At 49.0% G+C, this 17,086-nt stretch overlaps 1 protein-coding gene across 1 annotated transcript; it reads right to left on the bottom strand.

Annotated features, from left to right (window-relative positions):
• Positions 1-7,032: 7,032 nt before the first annotated feature.
• Positions 7,033-14,136, bottom strand: XKR5 (XK related 5). Its single transcript, XM_062571222.1, has 7 exons — positions 14,079-14,136; positions 13,444-13,627; positions 12,085-12,266; positions 11,366-11,575; positions 10,803-10,972; positions 9,463-9,574; positions 7,033-8,512 (listed from the first exon to the last, which is right to left on the bottom strand). Exons 1-7 carry the CDS (start codon positions 14,134-14,136, stop codon positions 7,374-7,376), a joined length of 2,055 nt encoding a protein of 684 aa, XP_062427206.1. The 3' UTR covers positions 7,033-7,373.
• Between the last annotated feature and the right edge of the window lie 2,950 nt (positions 14,137-17,086).

A 17,086-nucleotide genomic window follows, 5' to 3' on the forward strand; every position in this document is an offset into this window, starting at 1 on the left:
TGCTCCCGCATCCCGGTCTCCCCCCTCCCCGTGCCAGGAGCTGGGCAGCGTTCAGAGCCGACCACACTTTCTCCATCTTGCTCCCTTTTCCAGTCCCACATCCGCGGGATTTACGGGTCAATAGGATGTGGCCTGGAAAGGGCAGGGTCCTCCTGCGGCCCAGGGAGGACTTTGCCAGCGGCTTGGGAAAAGACCTGCGGGAGCTGGCACGGCCCCTCTGGCAGGCCGGCATCCGCGTGGATCTCTCCCGGCCGAAGATCCCATCCAGTCTGCCGAGCTGGAGGACTTAGAGTGAGGAGGAACCGCTACTCCGGCGAGTTCGAAGGAACTGAGCCGTCGCAGCCCTGATGTTCAGAGCACGAAGCCTTTTCCTCCAGCCAAGTGCAGCGCAGCAAACAGAGTCCCTGGGTCCTAATTAAGCGGTCCGTCAAATTAAGTAACTCCTGATTAACTTGTGCTTTTTCCCTCCTTAAATGTCCCCCCTTGTGTCGTTGCTTAGCCTCAGTGCAATAGGCACCGTGGTGAAACCTGGGCGATGCGTTTCGTGGGAACAGTAAATACCCTGAAAAGGGATATTGTTGCAAACCAAAACTGTTTAATTGGGGAAAATTAGTCCAAAGTTTCATCTTGGAAAAAAAACAACCAAACAACCAGCAACAACCTGGGCAAATATATATTTTTTTTCTGTAATGTCAAAATGTTTTGTTTTAGCATTTTTTGAAATGAATTTTTTGATGTGCCACAAGAAGACGTTTTTCCGGGTAAATTTTCTGAGTTAGTTAAGAGGTTGCATCATGTTTGAACCAGAGAAAATATTTTGCCATGAGCTGCACAAAAACAGCAGCCGAGCTCGTGCCTATTTTTCCCTCATCTGCGAGACTTGCCTGCTTCTTGTCCACAAAAAAACCCATCATTGCTCAAATACTCAGCTCCTTTCTGTGAGGCTGAGACTTCGCTCTCCTGTTTCGAGGAGCGCCTTACATTGACTGTTGTCTTGGTTTGAGCCCCCTAGGCCAGCTGAAATCAGATCCAAAAGCCTGGCGTGAAGCTCCCTGGCGTCAGTGCACAGAAACCTGGCTGCAGAGGAAGGAAGACAAATTCACAGCAGCCCTGGAGCAGGGCTGTTTCAAATCCTTCCTTCCAGCACATTTCCAACCTGACTTATTTTACTCCACCTTCAAAGGATGAGAGCATCCTGTAATTGCATTAAAAATTATGAGCAGAGGGGAAGGGAAGGGCAGCAAAGAAATAATTTTGGGAGGTTACAGCACACAAAAAAACTCAGCAAAATGGCAAAATGCTTTTGAGATCTGACTCTGGTGAGTCCCAGCTTTCCTATCTGTGTCTTGGGGTCCAAAAGGCTCAGTCACAACCAGGACTCACGGAGAGCCTGGACTGGACTGGGGGCAGGAATATGCTGCAGGAAGATTGCTATACTATTTTGGAGATGAAACAACCAGGGCTCTGCATGGATTTACACAGAGGCAAGGCATTTTCTATTTTATTTTTAGTCATTTCCTAATACTTCCCACTGTTTTATTGCCTTCTGAACAGTGCTGAGCACTGAGTAATCTTCTCATCTTTCCTGTCTCTTCTCTGGGTACTAAGAGCTGGTTCAGAGACCAGCTCTCTGGGTGCAAAGTTAGGCTTATTGCCCTCTCCCATGCACACCTTGCAAATGCAATTTCACATTTCAGTAAAAAAAAAAAAAAAAAAAAAAAAAAAAAGCATTTCATCCACCCACTTGCTGCCTGGCCAGAGAGTCCTGGGCAGCGTGATGGGACAACCCCGTTGCAGTGCCCGGGTCTTGGCTCCGGCACTGTTTAATTTATGAGCGCAGCCGTAGCCTCTGTTCCTGCCTGCTCGCTCCTTTTTTTCCAGATCACCGACGAACAGTACAGCCAGTTCTCCTTGGGAGCCCGCAGGTAACTCCCTGCATTGTCAAAAATCACCGTTCGCCCCAGCTTTGTTCCCTGCCTCGCCACCCTTTTGCAGCCCGTGAGAGCACCTTTCCAGGTGCCCCAGAGACCTCTGCTGAGGGACTGCACCAGAAATTTTGTTCTGACAGTCCCTTGATATGGGAGACAACCACATGAAAGCCTGAGGAGTAGCTTGGAGTCGTCAGAAGGGGAGGAACCTCTCGGCAGTAGGGAAAGGCCAAATCGCTACTCGCATCACAGGACTGGCCTGGCCAAGCAGCTGCTGGTGGCCTCAGGCCACCTCTGGTCACCCGGCTGTGAATGTGAGTTAGGGGAAGAAGTTGAGAGGGGGGCAGCAGGCACATCAGTGGTGCGGATCTGTATTCCAGGGCAGGTAAGAACGTGGAAGGCCCTCCAAAGACAACCTGAGAGCAGTGGCATGGATATATCCCCCAGCAGGCAGTCTGCAGGTGGCCCTGACCTCAGAGATGAGCATCTCTGAGATGCTGGGCAGAGCCACAAGGCCTAGCTCAGGATAATGCAGCATATCCAAAAAAAAGAGCTTCAGGGGAAATGCTGAAAAAGGAGCAGAAGGTTTGGTGGGTTCTGCTCAAGCATTTGGGCTTGTGAGTGACAAAGTGCTGCAGCCCTCTGAGCAACTAGTTCATTGCCCCCCACCAAGCTGTTTTGCAGCTGCAGTTTTTCTTACAACTTCATGCTCTAGGCTTGGACTGTCCCAGAAGCACATTGCTCCATGGTGACCAGAGCCCTGCAATTTGGGGAACCACAGGGGAGCGACCATTCAACGAGCCTGCAAGTACACAAGTCTGCACAGACCCATTCATGCACCAGCAAATACCAGTTTTCAGCACTGAGGTGGAGACACTTTGAGCAGGTTCTCCCAAACTAGCAGGTTCCTCCACCATACCAAGCATGCTCTTTCGGTACTTTTATCACACATGTACCTTTGGATTTGAAGTTGTCAGTCTCTGCACAAGGGGATATTTGTAGATAGCCATATCACCCCTGGCCTCAGCCTGCTGGGCTATTCCTTTGGACCACATCTCCTGTGGTTTGCATTCCTTAGGGCGCACGCCATTCACAGGTATCAGCCTACTCCAGTATCCTAGAAACCCACATTTTGCCTTGGCACCCATCCATCCCCGCCGGCTCCCATCTGTTCCTGGAGTATCACATAGCAGCGGCAGCACTTCTGCGTGCTCTTGTCCTCCGGTAACCTGGACTTTAGGTGAGCACAAGCACCCGATGCCTGCAACGACATGTCCGCTTGGTGGCTGGGTGACATCTCCCTCTGGTGGCTAAAGAACGGGGAGCTCTGCAGGGAGGAACATCTCCCCAAAGTGACTTCTGCAACCTGGCATCATGTTCTGGGAGAAAAATGTGTCAGAAACAAGGAGTATCTCCTACTCCCCCCCCAACTAGATGTGAGAAAGATTTGAGGGATATTTGGAGCACTGATTTGCAGCATGACACTTGCTTTCAAAGCCCCACGACCACTGTGCATGCTTGTTTCCACAGGTCGGGGTGGTGAGCATGAAGGCAGGCTGCAAAGCAGCACCAAGCAGGAGAAAAGCTCAAATCAACACTAAGCAAGCTGCAAAAATAATCAGCGGGAAAACTTTTGGGGTTAGAAAACGTGCCAATCATGTGGCAGTCTGGTGTGATGAGGCTATCCAAGCACTTACATTAACAGCTCTGTTAAACTGACACAACCTATGCACATGAAAAGCAAGTACAACACTTTGAGCATTGCAAATTTATTTCATTCTCCACCCCATGAAGTTCTCAGCAGCTGCAGTCATCCTACTCCAAACAGGGCTTTAGACTTAACTAGATATAGGTCATTTCTATATGTGGGGACATGGGGGTCAGAGTTGGGATTGTACTTAGCATGCAGCACTTGAACCCCAGTGTGCTCCTCTAGGCTGGAAGTCCTTAAAAACAGATAATTAGGTCTTGATTTCACATTGTCCCAAGGAGAAGTGAATCTCTGAGCCGAAAGGCAGTGAGTATCTCCCTAGCCAGGCGATAGAATCACGACAGTATAATCCAGCACACTGTGTCGGTCTGGGCTGGAAATGTTGGTAGCATCCTTGGAAAAAAAAAGTGCTATGAAAAGGAAGACCCTCACACCTACATCCCCTAGCAGGACTCTAACCACCAGGCTGCACCAATCATCCTCTCACACTGTCCCTTACGGGGGAAGGCAACAGGCACAAATGGAAACACAGGAAGTTCTGCCTGAATATGAGGAAAAACTTTTTTTCTGTGAGTGTGACAGAGCACTGGAACAGGTTGCCTAGGGAGGTTGTGGAGTCTCCTTCTCTGGAGATATTCAAAACCTGCCTGGATGTGGTCCTGTGCAACATGGTGACCCTGCTTGAGCAGGGGGTTGGACTAGATGGTCTCAGGAGGTCCCTTCCAAACTCAACCATTCTGTGATTCTGTGACTTGGTTCCCCCAGGCAGAGGAGCTGAGTCCTCATTTGGACTCAGCCCATTGGCTGTATCCAGTCACTGCCTCAGGGGTCAGAAGTGTCAGGCTCTGCAGCACTTGGGTGTACACTCAGGCTTTTTGTGCATTTGGACATGCTCCAAGAAATCCTTGGGAATCAGGTTCCTCAGGAAGGGGTGCAGAGAAGTATACATTTTTATACTTTCTTAAACAGTCTCTCTCTCTCTCTCTCTCCTTTTTTTTTTTTTTTTTTTTTTTGTCCATGGGCTAGTTGCATAATGACTATTTCTGTTAGACCTTTCCCTTGTATGGTTAAAACAGACCACTGCAGCGTTAGCGTGAAGCTGTAGGCTATAGCCCTTCCAACCGTTTCCGGATCCTTATCAATTTTTGCAGTTACAGCAAAAACAGACCCATGACTGCTCAAGATAATTCCTGTGAAGTCCTGAAGATTGAGTTGTTGAGTTAGTGCAAAGCTTGTGGTTAGCACAACCCTATATTCACCAGAGTAAATATAGTCTCACTCACAAGTGCAGCAAGGATGGCTCTGCAGATCTTCTTGGGGGCATTTGCTTTTCCTACCTCATCTTCCCTTATGATAACCTGCATAGGCTGAGGGCAGCCCATAATTTGGCTAGCCAGCACTTGACTTACTAAGCATTTGATCTATGTAAGTCAATGCAATGGCACAACCACCAGAACAATCATGATACCTGGGATTACAATGTCCCTATTACTGCCATGCACTATAATCCTTGGGTTGGCAGGTTGTTTTCCTACCTGTTAGATTTCAGATGTTATGGGCTCTACTATCTGCAGCGCATGCTCAAAATTACTGGTCTTAATTCAGTACACATTTTCAATAATTTTTGCAATATTGCCCAATGCTCAATTCCCAGCCATTGCAAGCATCTCACATCAGCTTTGCCCAGCACTGGAGCAACAGAACCGCTGCACAAAGGGGCTCATTTGCCCTCACAGCCCCATTCCTGTGGGATCCTGAGATCTCGGGATGTGGAGAAAAGGGTATCAAACTCGCCTGCCTACTGTGTTGAGGTCCCTCAATGCTGAGGTGACCCTAGCTAGAACGATGCTGCCTGCGGCCCCTTCTTCATCATCCTGCTGGAGATCTCCACAGGTAGCCTGTGCTGGGGCTGGACATGGCTGCAAGAGCAAAGTGTGGGCAAGAGAAAAAGGGAGCAATGAGAAGTCCCGCGTTCATTCATATTTGCGTCCTTTCTTTGCACAGCCTCATCTGGAGGAAGAAAAACATGCCTACCTGATTAAACAAAAAGGTTGATTGAGAGCGGATATAATGATACAATCTAAGAAAACAGAAAAATAGAGTTGCAAAAGTGCAGGTCAGGAAGCTGCGTAGTGCTTACTTGCAAAACAGTGGGAGAGTGAGGTTCAACACTCCCTGTAGCAATGACCAGAGAAGACTTCTGTATGCTTAACATTTCAACCCGAGCACCCCCACACGAGAAGACACAGACAGAGCAAATGTCATTTTGCTTTTTCAAGCAGTACTTATGTATTAACAAGGATAAAAAACAAAAAAAACCCCAAAAAAACCAAGCTAAATTAAAACCTCAGCTCCGCTGTCTTCTGTGCAATGCAGCAAGTGTGCACATAGCGGGGAGCCTAAAACAAGTCAGTGCAATTTTTTCCTCCCTGCAAAGCACAGCCAAAATGCAGCTGTGTTGGAGCTGTAAGGGAGATACTGTACAAAGCTTGAGTCACACTGGAAAGCAGCTTCACTGCTAAAGTAGCGCCAGCGAATATGGTTTGCAGTGCACAAATCAGCTTGAAGAAATGTGTCTGGTTGGGTCACTTCTGAGAAGCAAATGTTAAGTAGTTATTTTTTTTTTTTTTTTAATAATTCATCACATTCCTGTCCTTCCTCTCAGTTTTCCCTGTTCCTTGGCATCAGTAGAGTGTAGACCTCAGTGGGACAGCAGTGCTGCCAGCAGAACAGCTGGAGGATTCTGCCAGATGCGCATCAGCTGGGACCCAAGAGCTTACTCAATGCCAGCCTTGCTAAAAAAATTTCTAATGAGGAAATTTTCCAAAATTTGGGTCAGAATAAATAGGATGAATATTTCTTTCCTCTGATCAAGTTTAAAACAATTATCATAAAATCTCAGCCCAGTTATCTCAGAACTTACCTGATGTTCCTATTCCAACCTAGCTACTACTGATGGAGCATCCTTCTTCACCAAATGCTTGAGCCCAGGAGGGGCCAGGTGTCAGGGGACATTTATTTTACCTGTGATTAATTTTGGAAAGTGGGACTGTGAACAAGTAAGCATGACATAGCCTTTTTAAATAATTTGGCATCCTCAGGCTGTAGTTTGCAGTGTAAAGAGGGTCTGAACTCCTGTTTGGCCCCAGTGAATGCTGTAGTCAAATTCTCGAGATGAACTTGATGGGGTTTCATAAATCAAAAGCTTCCAAGCCTTACCTTAGGACTTGTTCTGCCCACAAAGAAGACAGCCCTCCCTCTGAGAGGAAACTCATGATCTTTTTTGTCTTAGGCACTTGTTTGATCTAGAAAGTCTCTTGCTTTGGCCACTCTCCCTGCCACCAAGAGGAAGTGGAGACAGCAGCCAGATCTCTAAGCTGGAGGCAGACTGGTAGCTCATATAAGGCACTTGTTAAAGAATGTGTTTCAGGACATTGTCACAAATATATAAAAGGACAGTTACCTAGAAGGATTGTTATATAAATAAGTTCTATAAATATCCAAAAATAGACTTTAAGATACTTATTCTAACCTTCTGAGTCTCTCTAAAACTGCAAGGTGAAGGTGCAGCAGGACAAAAGGAAATTTCCTAGCGATGAAGGACTGCATCTGCCTGGTGAGATGGGATAGTCTCCATGGGCAGTGGTAGTGTCCTGCTCCCTCTTGCTACACCTTAGTGAGAGAGGTAGTTGCTCCAGTTCTGATCCTGGCAGCTGGTGCAGTAATTTACCCAGTTACTCCAGCAACCCAGATGGACCCGTCCTCTCGGCCAGCCCCTGTGGTCCTTGCTGGGGGCCCTTGGGGTCAACCTTGGGGGTAGACGTGAAGCGCGGCTCTTCAGGTGGCTTCACCTTGCTCCTCCCAGCAGGAATCTGCATCCCAGAAGATGGGACACCCCAACGGCTATGCCACCCCTCAAGGGCACCCACCAGCTCCGAGCCCTCCTCAGAAGCACCCACTGTCCCGTGCTCGCTACCATTGCAGAGAGATAAGCTGCTCTGCAGATGGTTGTGGGCGTTGGGACCCAAGATTGGGCTGATGTTTGCCATCCCAAAGGGGAAGTCTTCTCCTCTACCATGCAGGTGGGATGGTGAAGGCTGGGGTTCACTGTCTCTTTCCAGTGAGGCCCTTGGTACAGCCATTTCTGACTCCGTGCCAGGGGAGGCAATGCCTCCAGTGTTCGCACTGAAGTAGAGAGATGAGCTCTCACAAGCCTCAGCTGGGTCCAAGCTGTTGGGAAAGGATATGGCAGGGTGAAAACCAGGCTCTTGCCATGCTCCAAGCCTTGCAGCATTGCTGACGCTCAGGGCATCTTGCGTTATGGGCTCATGGTCCTCTTGTGACATTCCTGCAGCACCAGGGTTTTGTTTGCTGCTTCTCCTATTCCCTGCTGCCAGCAATTTCTCATCAGTGAGATCACGTTCAAAACCCGAAGGACCCATTTCCCTTGGTAGGAGGATAAGGTTTGCCCCGGGCTCAATCCTGGAGAGTTTGCCCAGCACCAGTCCTTCAGGGTAAATCTCTCCCACGCCACCATCTCCAAAAGTTGCGTTGATCTTGGACATATCTCCTGTCTTCAAGGCCAGCTTTACCAGCAACCAGTGGTGATGGCTTGTCCAGTCGTCCTCTGCGATGTGCCCTCCGGATTGCAGGAGTGACAACTCGTTCTGGTTCCTGGAAGCCATCTCTGTCCTTTCCATCACCAAGGACTCCCCAGCTCCCCAACTCGAAATTCCCAAGCTCTGTCCTGCTTGGGAACCAGCTCCATCATCACTGGTGGCTGCAACACTACAAGATTTATCCAGAAAACCTTGCCAGATCTCTGTGGACTTGGGGTGGAGCAAGCTGTAATAAACCGCTAGAGCTGCAGTGCCTGGAAAAGAGCAGAAACGTATCAAGGGACCCTTCTTCCAGCATTTCAGTGAGGTGTGTAAGAGAAGCAAGGCTGGATCTTACTCAGAGGGAGAGCATGGAGGTGGAATTAGCTTCTATCTTGGACCCCATCAGAGTAGGGCAATGCACTCACCAAACATTGGAGCAGTAAGATCCAGGTCAGCATTTTCCATGAATACCACCAAACTCTCACAAAAGATAGCCAGCCTACCGTCCTCCACAACGCAATGCACATCTAGACCTTGATGTGAAACCACCCCAGTCCCGAAGCCACTTCTGACAAAACTGTCTCCATCCCTTCTCCATCACATACCAAAAAGTCCTCTTTATGGACACAAAAAGCTTCTTTCTTTACATAAATACTCCCAGTCTTTGGAAGAGAAGAGGGGTGGGAGAAAGCCGCTGCAGCTCTGCACAATCCCCACACCAGCACATTTCCAAAACATACAGATCCATACAAACATTACCACTAATCAGTCACAAGCCACTTTCATATTTCATCAGTGCATGCTAAAATGAAAACACTTCCATGCAACATTCCCTGTATTATACCACTGCTGGCACTGTTTGCCGATCACTAGAGATGGAGCATCAAAGGCATATGCTTAGAAAGCACACAGATAGAACAGAACTGCCTAAATTATGTTTGTTGGCAGTATCGGAGACATTTGGCTACATCTCAATCGTTTTTACAAACCTCCCTTTCCAGTGGTGGAATTTTAAGACACGATTTTAGAAACAAGAAACCTAAGGTGGATTTATGCCTTATAAAATAAAAATAGCAACTTCAGCTGCAGGAAAAAAAAAAAAACAAAACGAATACTATGATGCAACTAAAATCACCAATGATGATGATTTGCTTAACTTGAAACATGCCATTCGAGGCTATCTGCATCCCTTGGTCAGGCTCTAAAAATCAGTTGATCTCACCTATTAAAAACCCGGACGAGACGGCCCCGGTCAGACGCAGGCTATTCCACAGCTCCACCTGCAGGAACTCGGTGGCCAGCAGCAGCAGGAGGGTGTTTTCCACCAGCATTATCTGCAGAGCCGAGGAAGGAGAGATGTCAGTCGTGTCCTAGTGGGCTTCTGAAGACATAAAACATCCAGTTTCCAGCCTCTGTCTATTTAATTTGCACCTGTACTTTTGTTTCAGCCTTCTCTACATTCAGGTGAAGTTTCTCTGGTTATTAAAAAAGGGAAAAAGTTTCCACAGTCTTTTTCTTTTACTTCAAAGACTCTGCTGATATCCTGTCAAAAGCACTGGGAGCAACTGCAGGTGCTACAGTACAAAGCCAAACTCTGTAATTCTCAGTAAAATAGCAGCAGTCAGTATTTAAAACTGGTTGCTGAACTACACTTTCTGCAAGGTGGCTTGATCTTTTTTCTTTTCTAAATCTCAAAAAATAACTCCAGCAAAGCAGGATGACTGCTCCGATGAAGTCCCATCATTATTAAGACACTATATGGTTGCTGCTATGAAATAAAGGCAGAGCAGAAAGTGTATCTCCTTTGCTGACGGTACGGTTTGGGGAGAAGTGCTGGGTCCTTAGCAGGTGGCAATGCAAACGACGAGAAATGAGAGTCTGAAAATATCTCAAACGGGAAACCGCTAGAAAAGGCCCCCGGATACTTGGTGTCAGGAGAGGTGCTTGTTGGTTAACCTCCAGGTGAGAATTTTTGGACACCCTCCTGTTTGGGCTGTGAATTCCTGCTCTTGGAAACTGTTATTAGCCAGTCTGAAGCCTTGGCATGTGCTGAACGGGGTCAAAAAAGCAAAGCCAGGATTTTAACCAGGCTCACAAGGTTTGGAGCAACTCAAGGATAAGTTGGACTTCCTGCACCAGCTGGCTGGGGCACCTAACCGGACACTCTCCCAAGTGCATCTGCCCATTTTCGGCAGCAGGTATTTTCAGAGAGGTTAGAAGCTGCTGTCCAGAAAACTAGCCACGTACATGGAAATATGTGCAAGTTAATATCAGCATCTGGGAGTGGAAGCTCTCAGGAAGGATCTGCTGACACATTGCTAGTCTGAGCAGGAGATGATGAGCTGGTTTCCCTGAATATAAGGCGTGACTGCCTCTACTAATACCTTTCCATCAGTGCCTGACAGTGGGGCCACATTGTAGGACGCTCAGGAGAGAAAAACAAACAAAAAAAACCCCCAAACCAAAAAAACCCCAAAGTTCACTACACACTCTGCTAAAAGTCTTCAAGTTTCACTTACCTTCCTGTCCGCATGCAAAATGCTGAATAGATTGGGCACTTACCACATAAAACACAGCCACTCTGAGCTTGGAGGGACCGGGACAGACATTAATGTAGCAGAAGACATACACAGCTCCCAGCAGGCAGTTGAACAGCCTCCAGCGGCAGGACGGTGTCACGATGTCTGTCTGCTGAGACACCAGCCAGAATGACATGACCAGCCAGTGGACGCCTGTGAGGGGAAGACACAAGAGAAAGAAAATCTGGTGAGCTGCGGGTGTTGCTAGCGTGCTGTCATGCTACAGAGCACTCTGAACCATCACGCATCTCCTTCATCAAAGCAGGAGGGTCAGGTGTACATGACAAAGTGGTGGCAGCATCTCTGCTTGATAACACTCCAGGTGTCAGGCAGCAACACTGGCCCAGGAGAGCTTTTGCTGGCTTTCAAGGAGAGGTGGAGGCACAAAGAGAGCAAAAGAGCTGCCAGACATTGTGTCTGCACCAAAGGGCTGTGTTATTGTAAACACAGCAGGTGGGATGAGGCTGTGCCAGGTACCCAAGTACCAGGAGCATCTCTCTGGCCGAAAGCAGGACACGACGTATGAAAGATGAAAGCTGATCTTACCAGCCACGGCAAAAACCCAGAAGGAATATAGCCTGGCAAAGAGCACCAGAGCCAGGACCCTGGTCCCCAGCATCCCTGTCCTCCACAGGAGCAGGCAGAGGAGGGCCACGGCTGGCAGGTAGAGATGGCCCGGCTTGAGCAGGCAGGCGAAGCGGCTATAAGAGACCAAAGCCCAGGCGAGGGAGAGGAGGGACAGCCCAGCACTGACACCTGCAAAAAATATTTTGACGTCCTGCTGAATGCTTTCTGGTCTCCACCACGTTCTCACCCTAGCATCTCTCTGCCTAAATATCATTAGACATGCAATGCACTGAGATTCAAAATACGATTACTTTTGGCAGTTTCTTAAGAGACTAAATATCTGCTGGGAGGTTCCTGAGAGCCAGCATCCACCACATCCCTGAGGAGTACCAGCTGTACAGTGGCCCATGTGCCATGGGCTGGAGAAGTGTAGAGATAAATGTGGTGTGGCAGAGGGACTCAATATGCTGAAGTTACAGCTGCATGGTAACTTAGAAAAGACAAATCCTCAGATGTGCAATAGGCTGGGCTCCAGCAGTTACTCTGCAGCTCAGTTACTCTGCAACACTCTCCTCCATCCAGAGCCTACCCTGCTTTGCATCCTGCCATGTGGGAACAAACAGCATCCACTCAAATGTGGCATCATCTACAATTGAGAAATATTCTTTTTTATCTCTGCTTGGAAATTCCCAGCTTACCGGGGAAAAGGCCTGTCCAGTCCACGGCCACGAAGACATATGCCTGCAGCAACAGGTGAGGCAGGCTCTGCAGGAGGGCTTCCAGGAGCCGCAGGACAGATGCATCCCCTTGCTGCATGAGGAGCTCCCTGGTAATGCCATTACCTCCCGCTTTTGTTGCCAGCTGCAGAACATCCCAGTACCTGAAAGAGTTACAAATGCCATTAGTGCGCTGTGCAGCAAACAAGTCAAATAGGCTCCTTGCATGCCCACAGAAATGGAATTTACTTTGTAAGCACTGCCGAAAGGCTGACCCCACTCGAAAGCAGCTATTGCAGTGAGCTCCATGCATGTCAGTAGAGCCAATATTGTCCCCAGGAGCCAACTGCTCTAGCAATTCACATGTCTACAAACATGTCCTCACTCCTGCCCTCCCTCTCCGCTGAGCGAGGTTCCCCCTGCAGCCACCTTTTCCCATACAATCATAAACCCTCCCCATCAGGACATGTTTGTATTGCAGCTTCGATGAGAAATGACAATCTGCCTGCACATCTTGCATTCAAGTAAATGCTAATGCTCAGTGACTCCAAGTTAAACGGTGAAACCTGGTGCATGCTCTCAATATGAGTTACCACCTTCAGAGGTGGGGAATCCTCACCTAAAATGAGTGCAGACACCTCCTCCCCCACGAAGGACTGCAGTGATCGCCCAGCCTTCATGCCGAGCATCTGCTCCTATCTCTGCCTCCCAGCTGGGCTACACCTTCCCCAGCCTGACGCTCTGACATTCCTCCATCCTGCCACCAGCTCTCGTTCACCTTTCTCCATTTACAGAAAGGCTGTAGAGCATTTAGGCTTTACTGGAGATCCAAAGTATTGAATGAAGTGCAAACTATAGCTCCTAGTTATTAGCTAAACATCACAGCTCAACCAATAGGTTAAATAGGGATAAAAGTAAGATTTAGGGTCTTCTACTACAAACGCATGTGCAAACACCCATTGTTTTTTCTAGTAAGAGATGTAGGAGGTCAGAGAGGATAAGACTATTCCCAGAATTAGGACCAGGACATGGAAAGGATCATGCAAAGACATTTAAGACAGGGAGGAGGCAGTAACTGCCAGCCAGACGCCCAAACTCACCAACTAAAATCTCACACTATCCTTAATTCCTCGCCTACAACATCATTCTGCAGAGAGGAGACTCAGGAAGTCCTAGGAAAGCCTAGCGGCTGCAGTGCAAAGCATCTCCTGCGTAACCTGAGGGCCAGAGTCGCTGCTGGTCCCTCCAGCCCCATGTTGCACAGAGTAACTAAATAGCAGTTTATCTTTGAAACATGGTACCAACAACGCAGCGCTTGGGTGCCCGTGGCGCGTTTCTCACCGCTTCCAAATCCCCAGCTGCAGTACGTGGAGCACGATGAGCGAGCGGCAAGGCTGGTGCCCATCAGCCTTGAACCAAAGGGTGCTGAGGAGCTGGGCTGCGTAGCCAGGCACCAGGCAGGTCACAGTCAGCCAGAACCAGACGTACTGCTCAGAGAGGAGATAGTGGACGATGGTGCAGAGCCCTGGAGAAACGGAGAGATGCAGCTCGAGGATGCCGTGGCCAGCGACCCTTCTCCAAAAACTGCCCCAGTAACAGCACTGGAGCGATGTAGCAACGCAAAACAGGGTGCGAGCTGCAGAAGCGCGGGTTCCCTGTCGCGGCTGCGGAAGGGTGAGAGCTGGCCGGTCGGAGGCCCTGCGGCCGCTGGGGAGTTGCGGCCCCCGGTTTTATCTCCAGCTTGCAAGCGCTGGGGGCAGCAGCTTGGCAGCTGAGCGGGGCCAGACTCTGCCTGCGCGCGAAAGGGTGCAAAATAAGAAATAAACATAATAAAAAGCACGCAGCCCTCTTTCCCGCGCGCGTAAACGCGCGCTGCGCTCCCCCGCGTGCAGCCCCGCGCAGGCGGCGCGCAGCCCCGCCCCGCGCAACCTGTGCGCAGCCCCGCGCGGCAGCTCCCGTCTCCCGCGGCCACTCACGCGCGCATCCCTCCGCCGCCAGCAGCGCCAGGCAGAGCCCCGGAAAGGCCCCGCGCATCCTGCTCGCCCCCTTCCCGCAGGGGCTGCAGGGGGAGGAGGAAGAGGAGGAGGAGGAGGAAGGGGAAGGCGGGCGGGCGCCCTGCCCCTGGGCGGGCGCCGGGGCCGGGCTGCCTCCGTGCCCGCCTCTGCGCCGGGCTGGGGCAGATGCGCGCAGAGCCCCGCGCTTCCCCTGCTCGTAGCCGGCTGCCCCCCGGGGGCACATGCCGGGCCTCGGCCCGTCGGTGCATCGCCGACGCTGCACCGTCGGAGACCGCCCAGGTTACGGTTCACTTGGAGGTTATCGTGCGTTTGCAGAAGTTCATCTCCAAAGCTTCCGCGTTATCCTGCATTTGCAGAAGCACACTGCCAAGCCTTCCATGTTAGGTGTTTGCAGAAGTTCATCCCCAAAGCTTCCCAGTTACTGTGTGCTTGCAGAAGCTCCCGCGGCAAAGGAGCAGCTGCTGTAGGGATTAGCACTAGCTGGCAGCTGGGATGTGATGTTCAAGTGAAGCTGCACGTGAATTCAGGCGCTGGTTTTCCCACTGAAGAGATGAAGCCTTTGTGAAATTCCTGCTGTTCGTGGTTGCAGGTGCCCTTGGGTGGACGGAGACTTGCTGCAGACCTGTCTTACATGCTTTTTAATCATCAGCACTGCAGTCTGCATCCCAATTTAAGCTGTGATGAGAAGCATGTGCATTTTAGAAAATAAATCCTCAGTGAGTCACTGCAAGAGAGGCCAGGAAGGGCTGTTGAATTAAGTCCAAAAATCAGCCAAGGTTTTATCAGTGGGGAAAAAAAAAAAAAAAAAAAAAAAAAAACAGCTGGAGTATCAATCCATGAGCACTCATATATGCATTTCTAGAAAATGTGAGAAATTTCCCTAAAAGCAAGCACTATTTAAAGAAAGTTTGCTTTGTATTTGTCTTATTTCTCCTATTCTTTTCATAGGGTATGGCCTCTGACCATTAATGAAGACAGCTGACCAGGCTATGTGGACCATTTGTCTGATCAAGGTGGTTATTCTTTCTCCAAGAAATGACTTTCCCCAAAATTGCTGGTAATAGTAGCCCTTGCCATTTGTGGTGATCTTAGCAGTGGCTTACAGTGGGATCTTCTAGGAACTTTCCTGTTGCCAAGAGCCAACAGCAATAACCAAGAAGCTAGTGAACCTTACAGCATAGGTAGAACAGCGCGTGTGTAGGTATAATCCTGCCCTTAGACAACAACAGAACTGGATTTAGTGAGATAAGTAGACATACATTCAGTTACTCACACAGCTTTGCTAGCCCAACTTTTGCAAAATCATATACAAGGCTTCCAAGGCTTGTAAGATCACCTGGGTTGTCATATGTGTGTGGCAGTGCTTCTGTATGCATTTCTAGTTGTTTTTTGGGGGAAATTTTAGAGTGCTTCTTTGCAACCCTGGAAACTAAATGCACTTTTTGTTGTTTATTGACTACAATAGTGCCTATCCTCTCCGTGCCCTGCGCCGCTCTCCTCTTCAGTATTTGCATGTGATCAGTGGACCAAATATGCTGTTTCTGCTCAGAGGCACATACATGCTGTTGAAAAGCAAAACAAACTGGTGATTTGGTCAGACAAGTGGTGCTACCAGGGTCTCTCCTCTGCCTCCAGTACTGATTTTTGCCAAGCATGTAAGAACTTTGTATTTTTGCAGTTTCAGCTCTTCCGTTTGGATTTAAGTGGCCAGTGGACTGAAAAATTGCAGTGGTAGGGAAAGACTGACCAACAGGCATGCACAGTGCAGTTGCTCACATGTGCTTTCTGTAAGCAATCAGGATGAAATCAAATATTGCAATGTTAATTGATGATGTTACTGGAAAAGGTGAATAGATTCAACTTAACACATTATAGGTCTTGCCATGGGCTGTCTCAGTGACCCAGCTGAAGAATAACTGGGATAAGGCCTGGAAAACACAGCATGGCCTCCATCGTCCCTTGCATCGCTGGAGTGCTTCCATCTCCCATGAAAGCCAGTGGAAAGACTCAGCTTTCCTGGGTTCAGGTCTGGTAACTGCACAGAAGCGTGTCCAACTTGCGAGCAGATCAGAAGATCGCTGAGGCAACTGCTTAGCAGTCCAGCTGGTGTTGATAATGCCTGGAAAGTCATACACCATGCAGTGCCTGCTTTTCCTCTTGTCCTGCTGCCATGTCTGTGTTCAGCAAAGTGGTTCATTAATTAAGGATATTAAACTGTTGAGCCTAACTCAAGTAAAGGATTTTAATGAAGCTGGGGGTGTAAGAAGGATGCAGGAGCCAAGAAAAGCACCACTGGTTGCCTCTCAGCCTTGTCCTCCACTGATTGCAGCAATAACAACTGCTAAGACTGACCAAGCCAGAACTTCTGGGTGAAAAGCATAGCTAAACCTCTGATGGGCAGCAAAGCCTCTTGCTAGTGTGGCGGATGGGCTGCGGAACAATTATGAAAATCCAGCAGTGAGGAAGCTACAATGATTCATGCTGGTGCAAGGTAGCATGACTCTTCCTGTCGTCCATGCAAGGCATGTGAATCTCATCATCTCATCCCCTCACCGCCCTCATTAACTTTTCGAGGAAGAAACCACCCTACAGAGTCCTTCCAGGCATTTTCTGTCTCACAGTGACTGCTGACAAAATCTGGCCCTCATTTCAAAAGCTTTTCTCAGAACCAGGCTTTCCCAACTGCCATGCCACAGGAGGCATGACATTACTGAAACAAGGCCCTTGACTGAAGGAGAAAACCAACATAGGCACCTCTGTTCTCCTACGCAGAGGAACAAGCAAATGGGAGGAAGATAAAGGCAGTGAGGAGGAGATTTCTCATGGAAAACGGGAGAGAGACATTTGGAGATTTCATGGGAAAAAAAGGCCATTAGATCATCTGCATCTGAGGCCAGAGACTGTTACTTGGTAGTCTGGGTCTAATAATCTCTGTTTGGCTAAAGCAAGCCTTCCAGAAAACTATTCCC

This window comes from Rhea pennata, chromosome 3, assembly GCF_028389875.1.
Source record: "Rhea pennata isolate bPtePen1 chromosome 3, bPtePen1.pri, whole genome shotgun sequence".
NCBI lineage: Eukaryota > Metazoa > Chordata > Aves > Rheiformes > Rheidae > Rhea > Rhea pennata.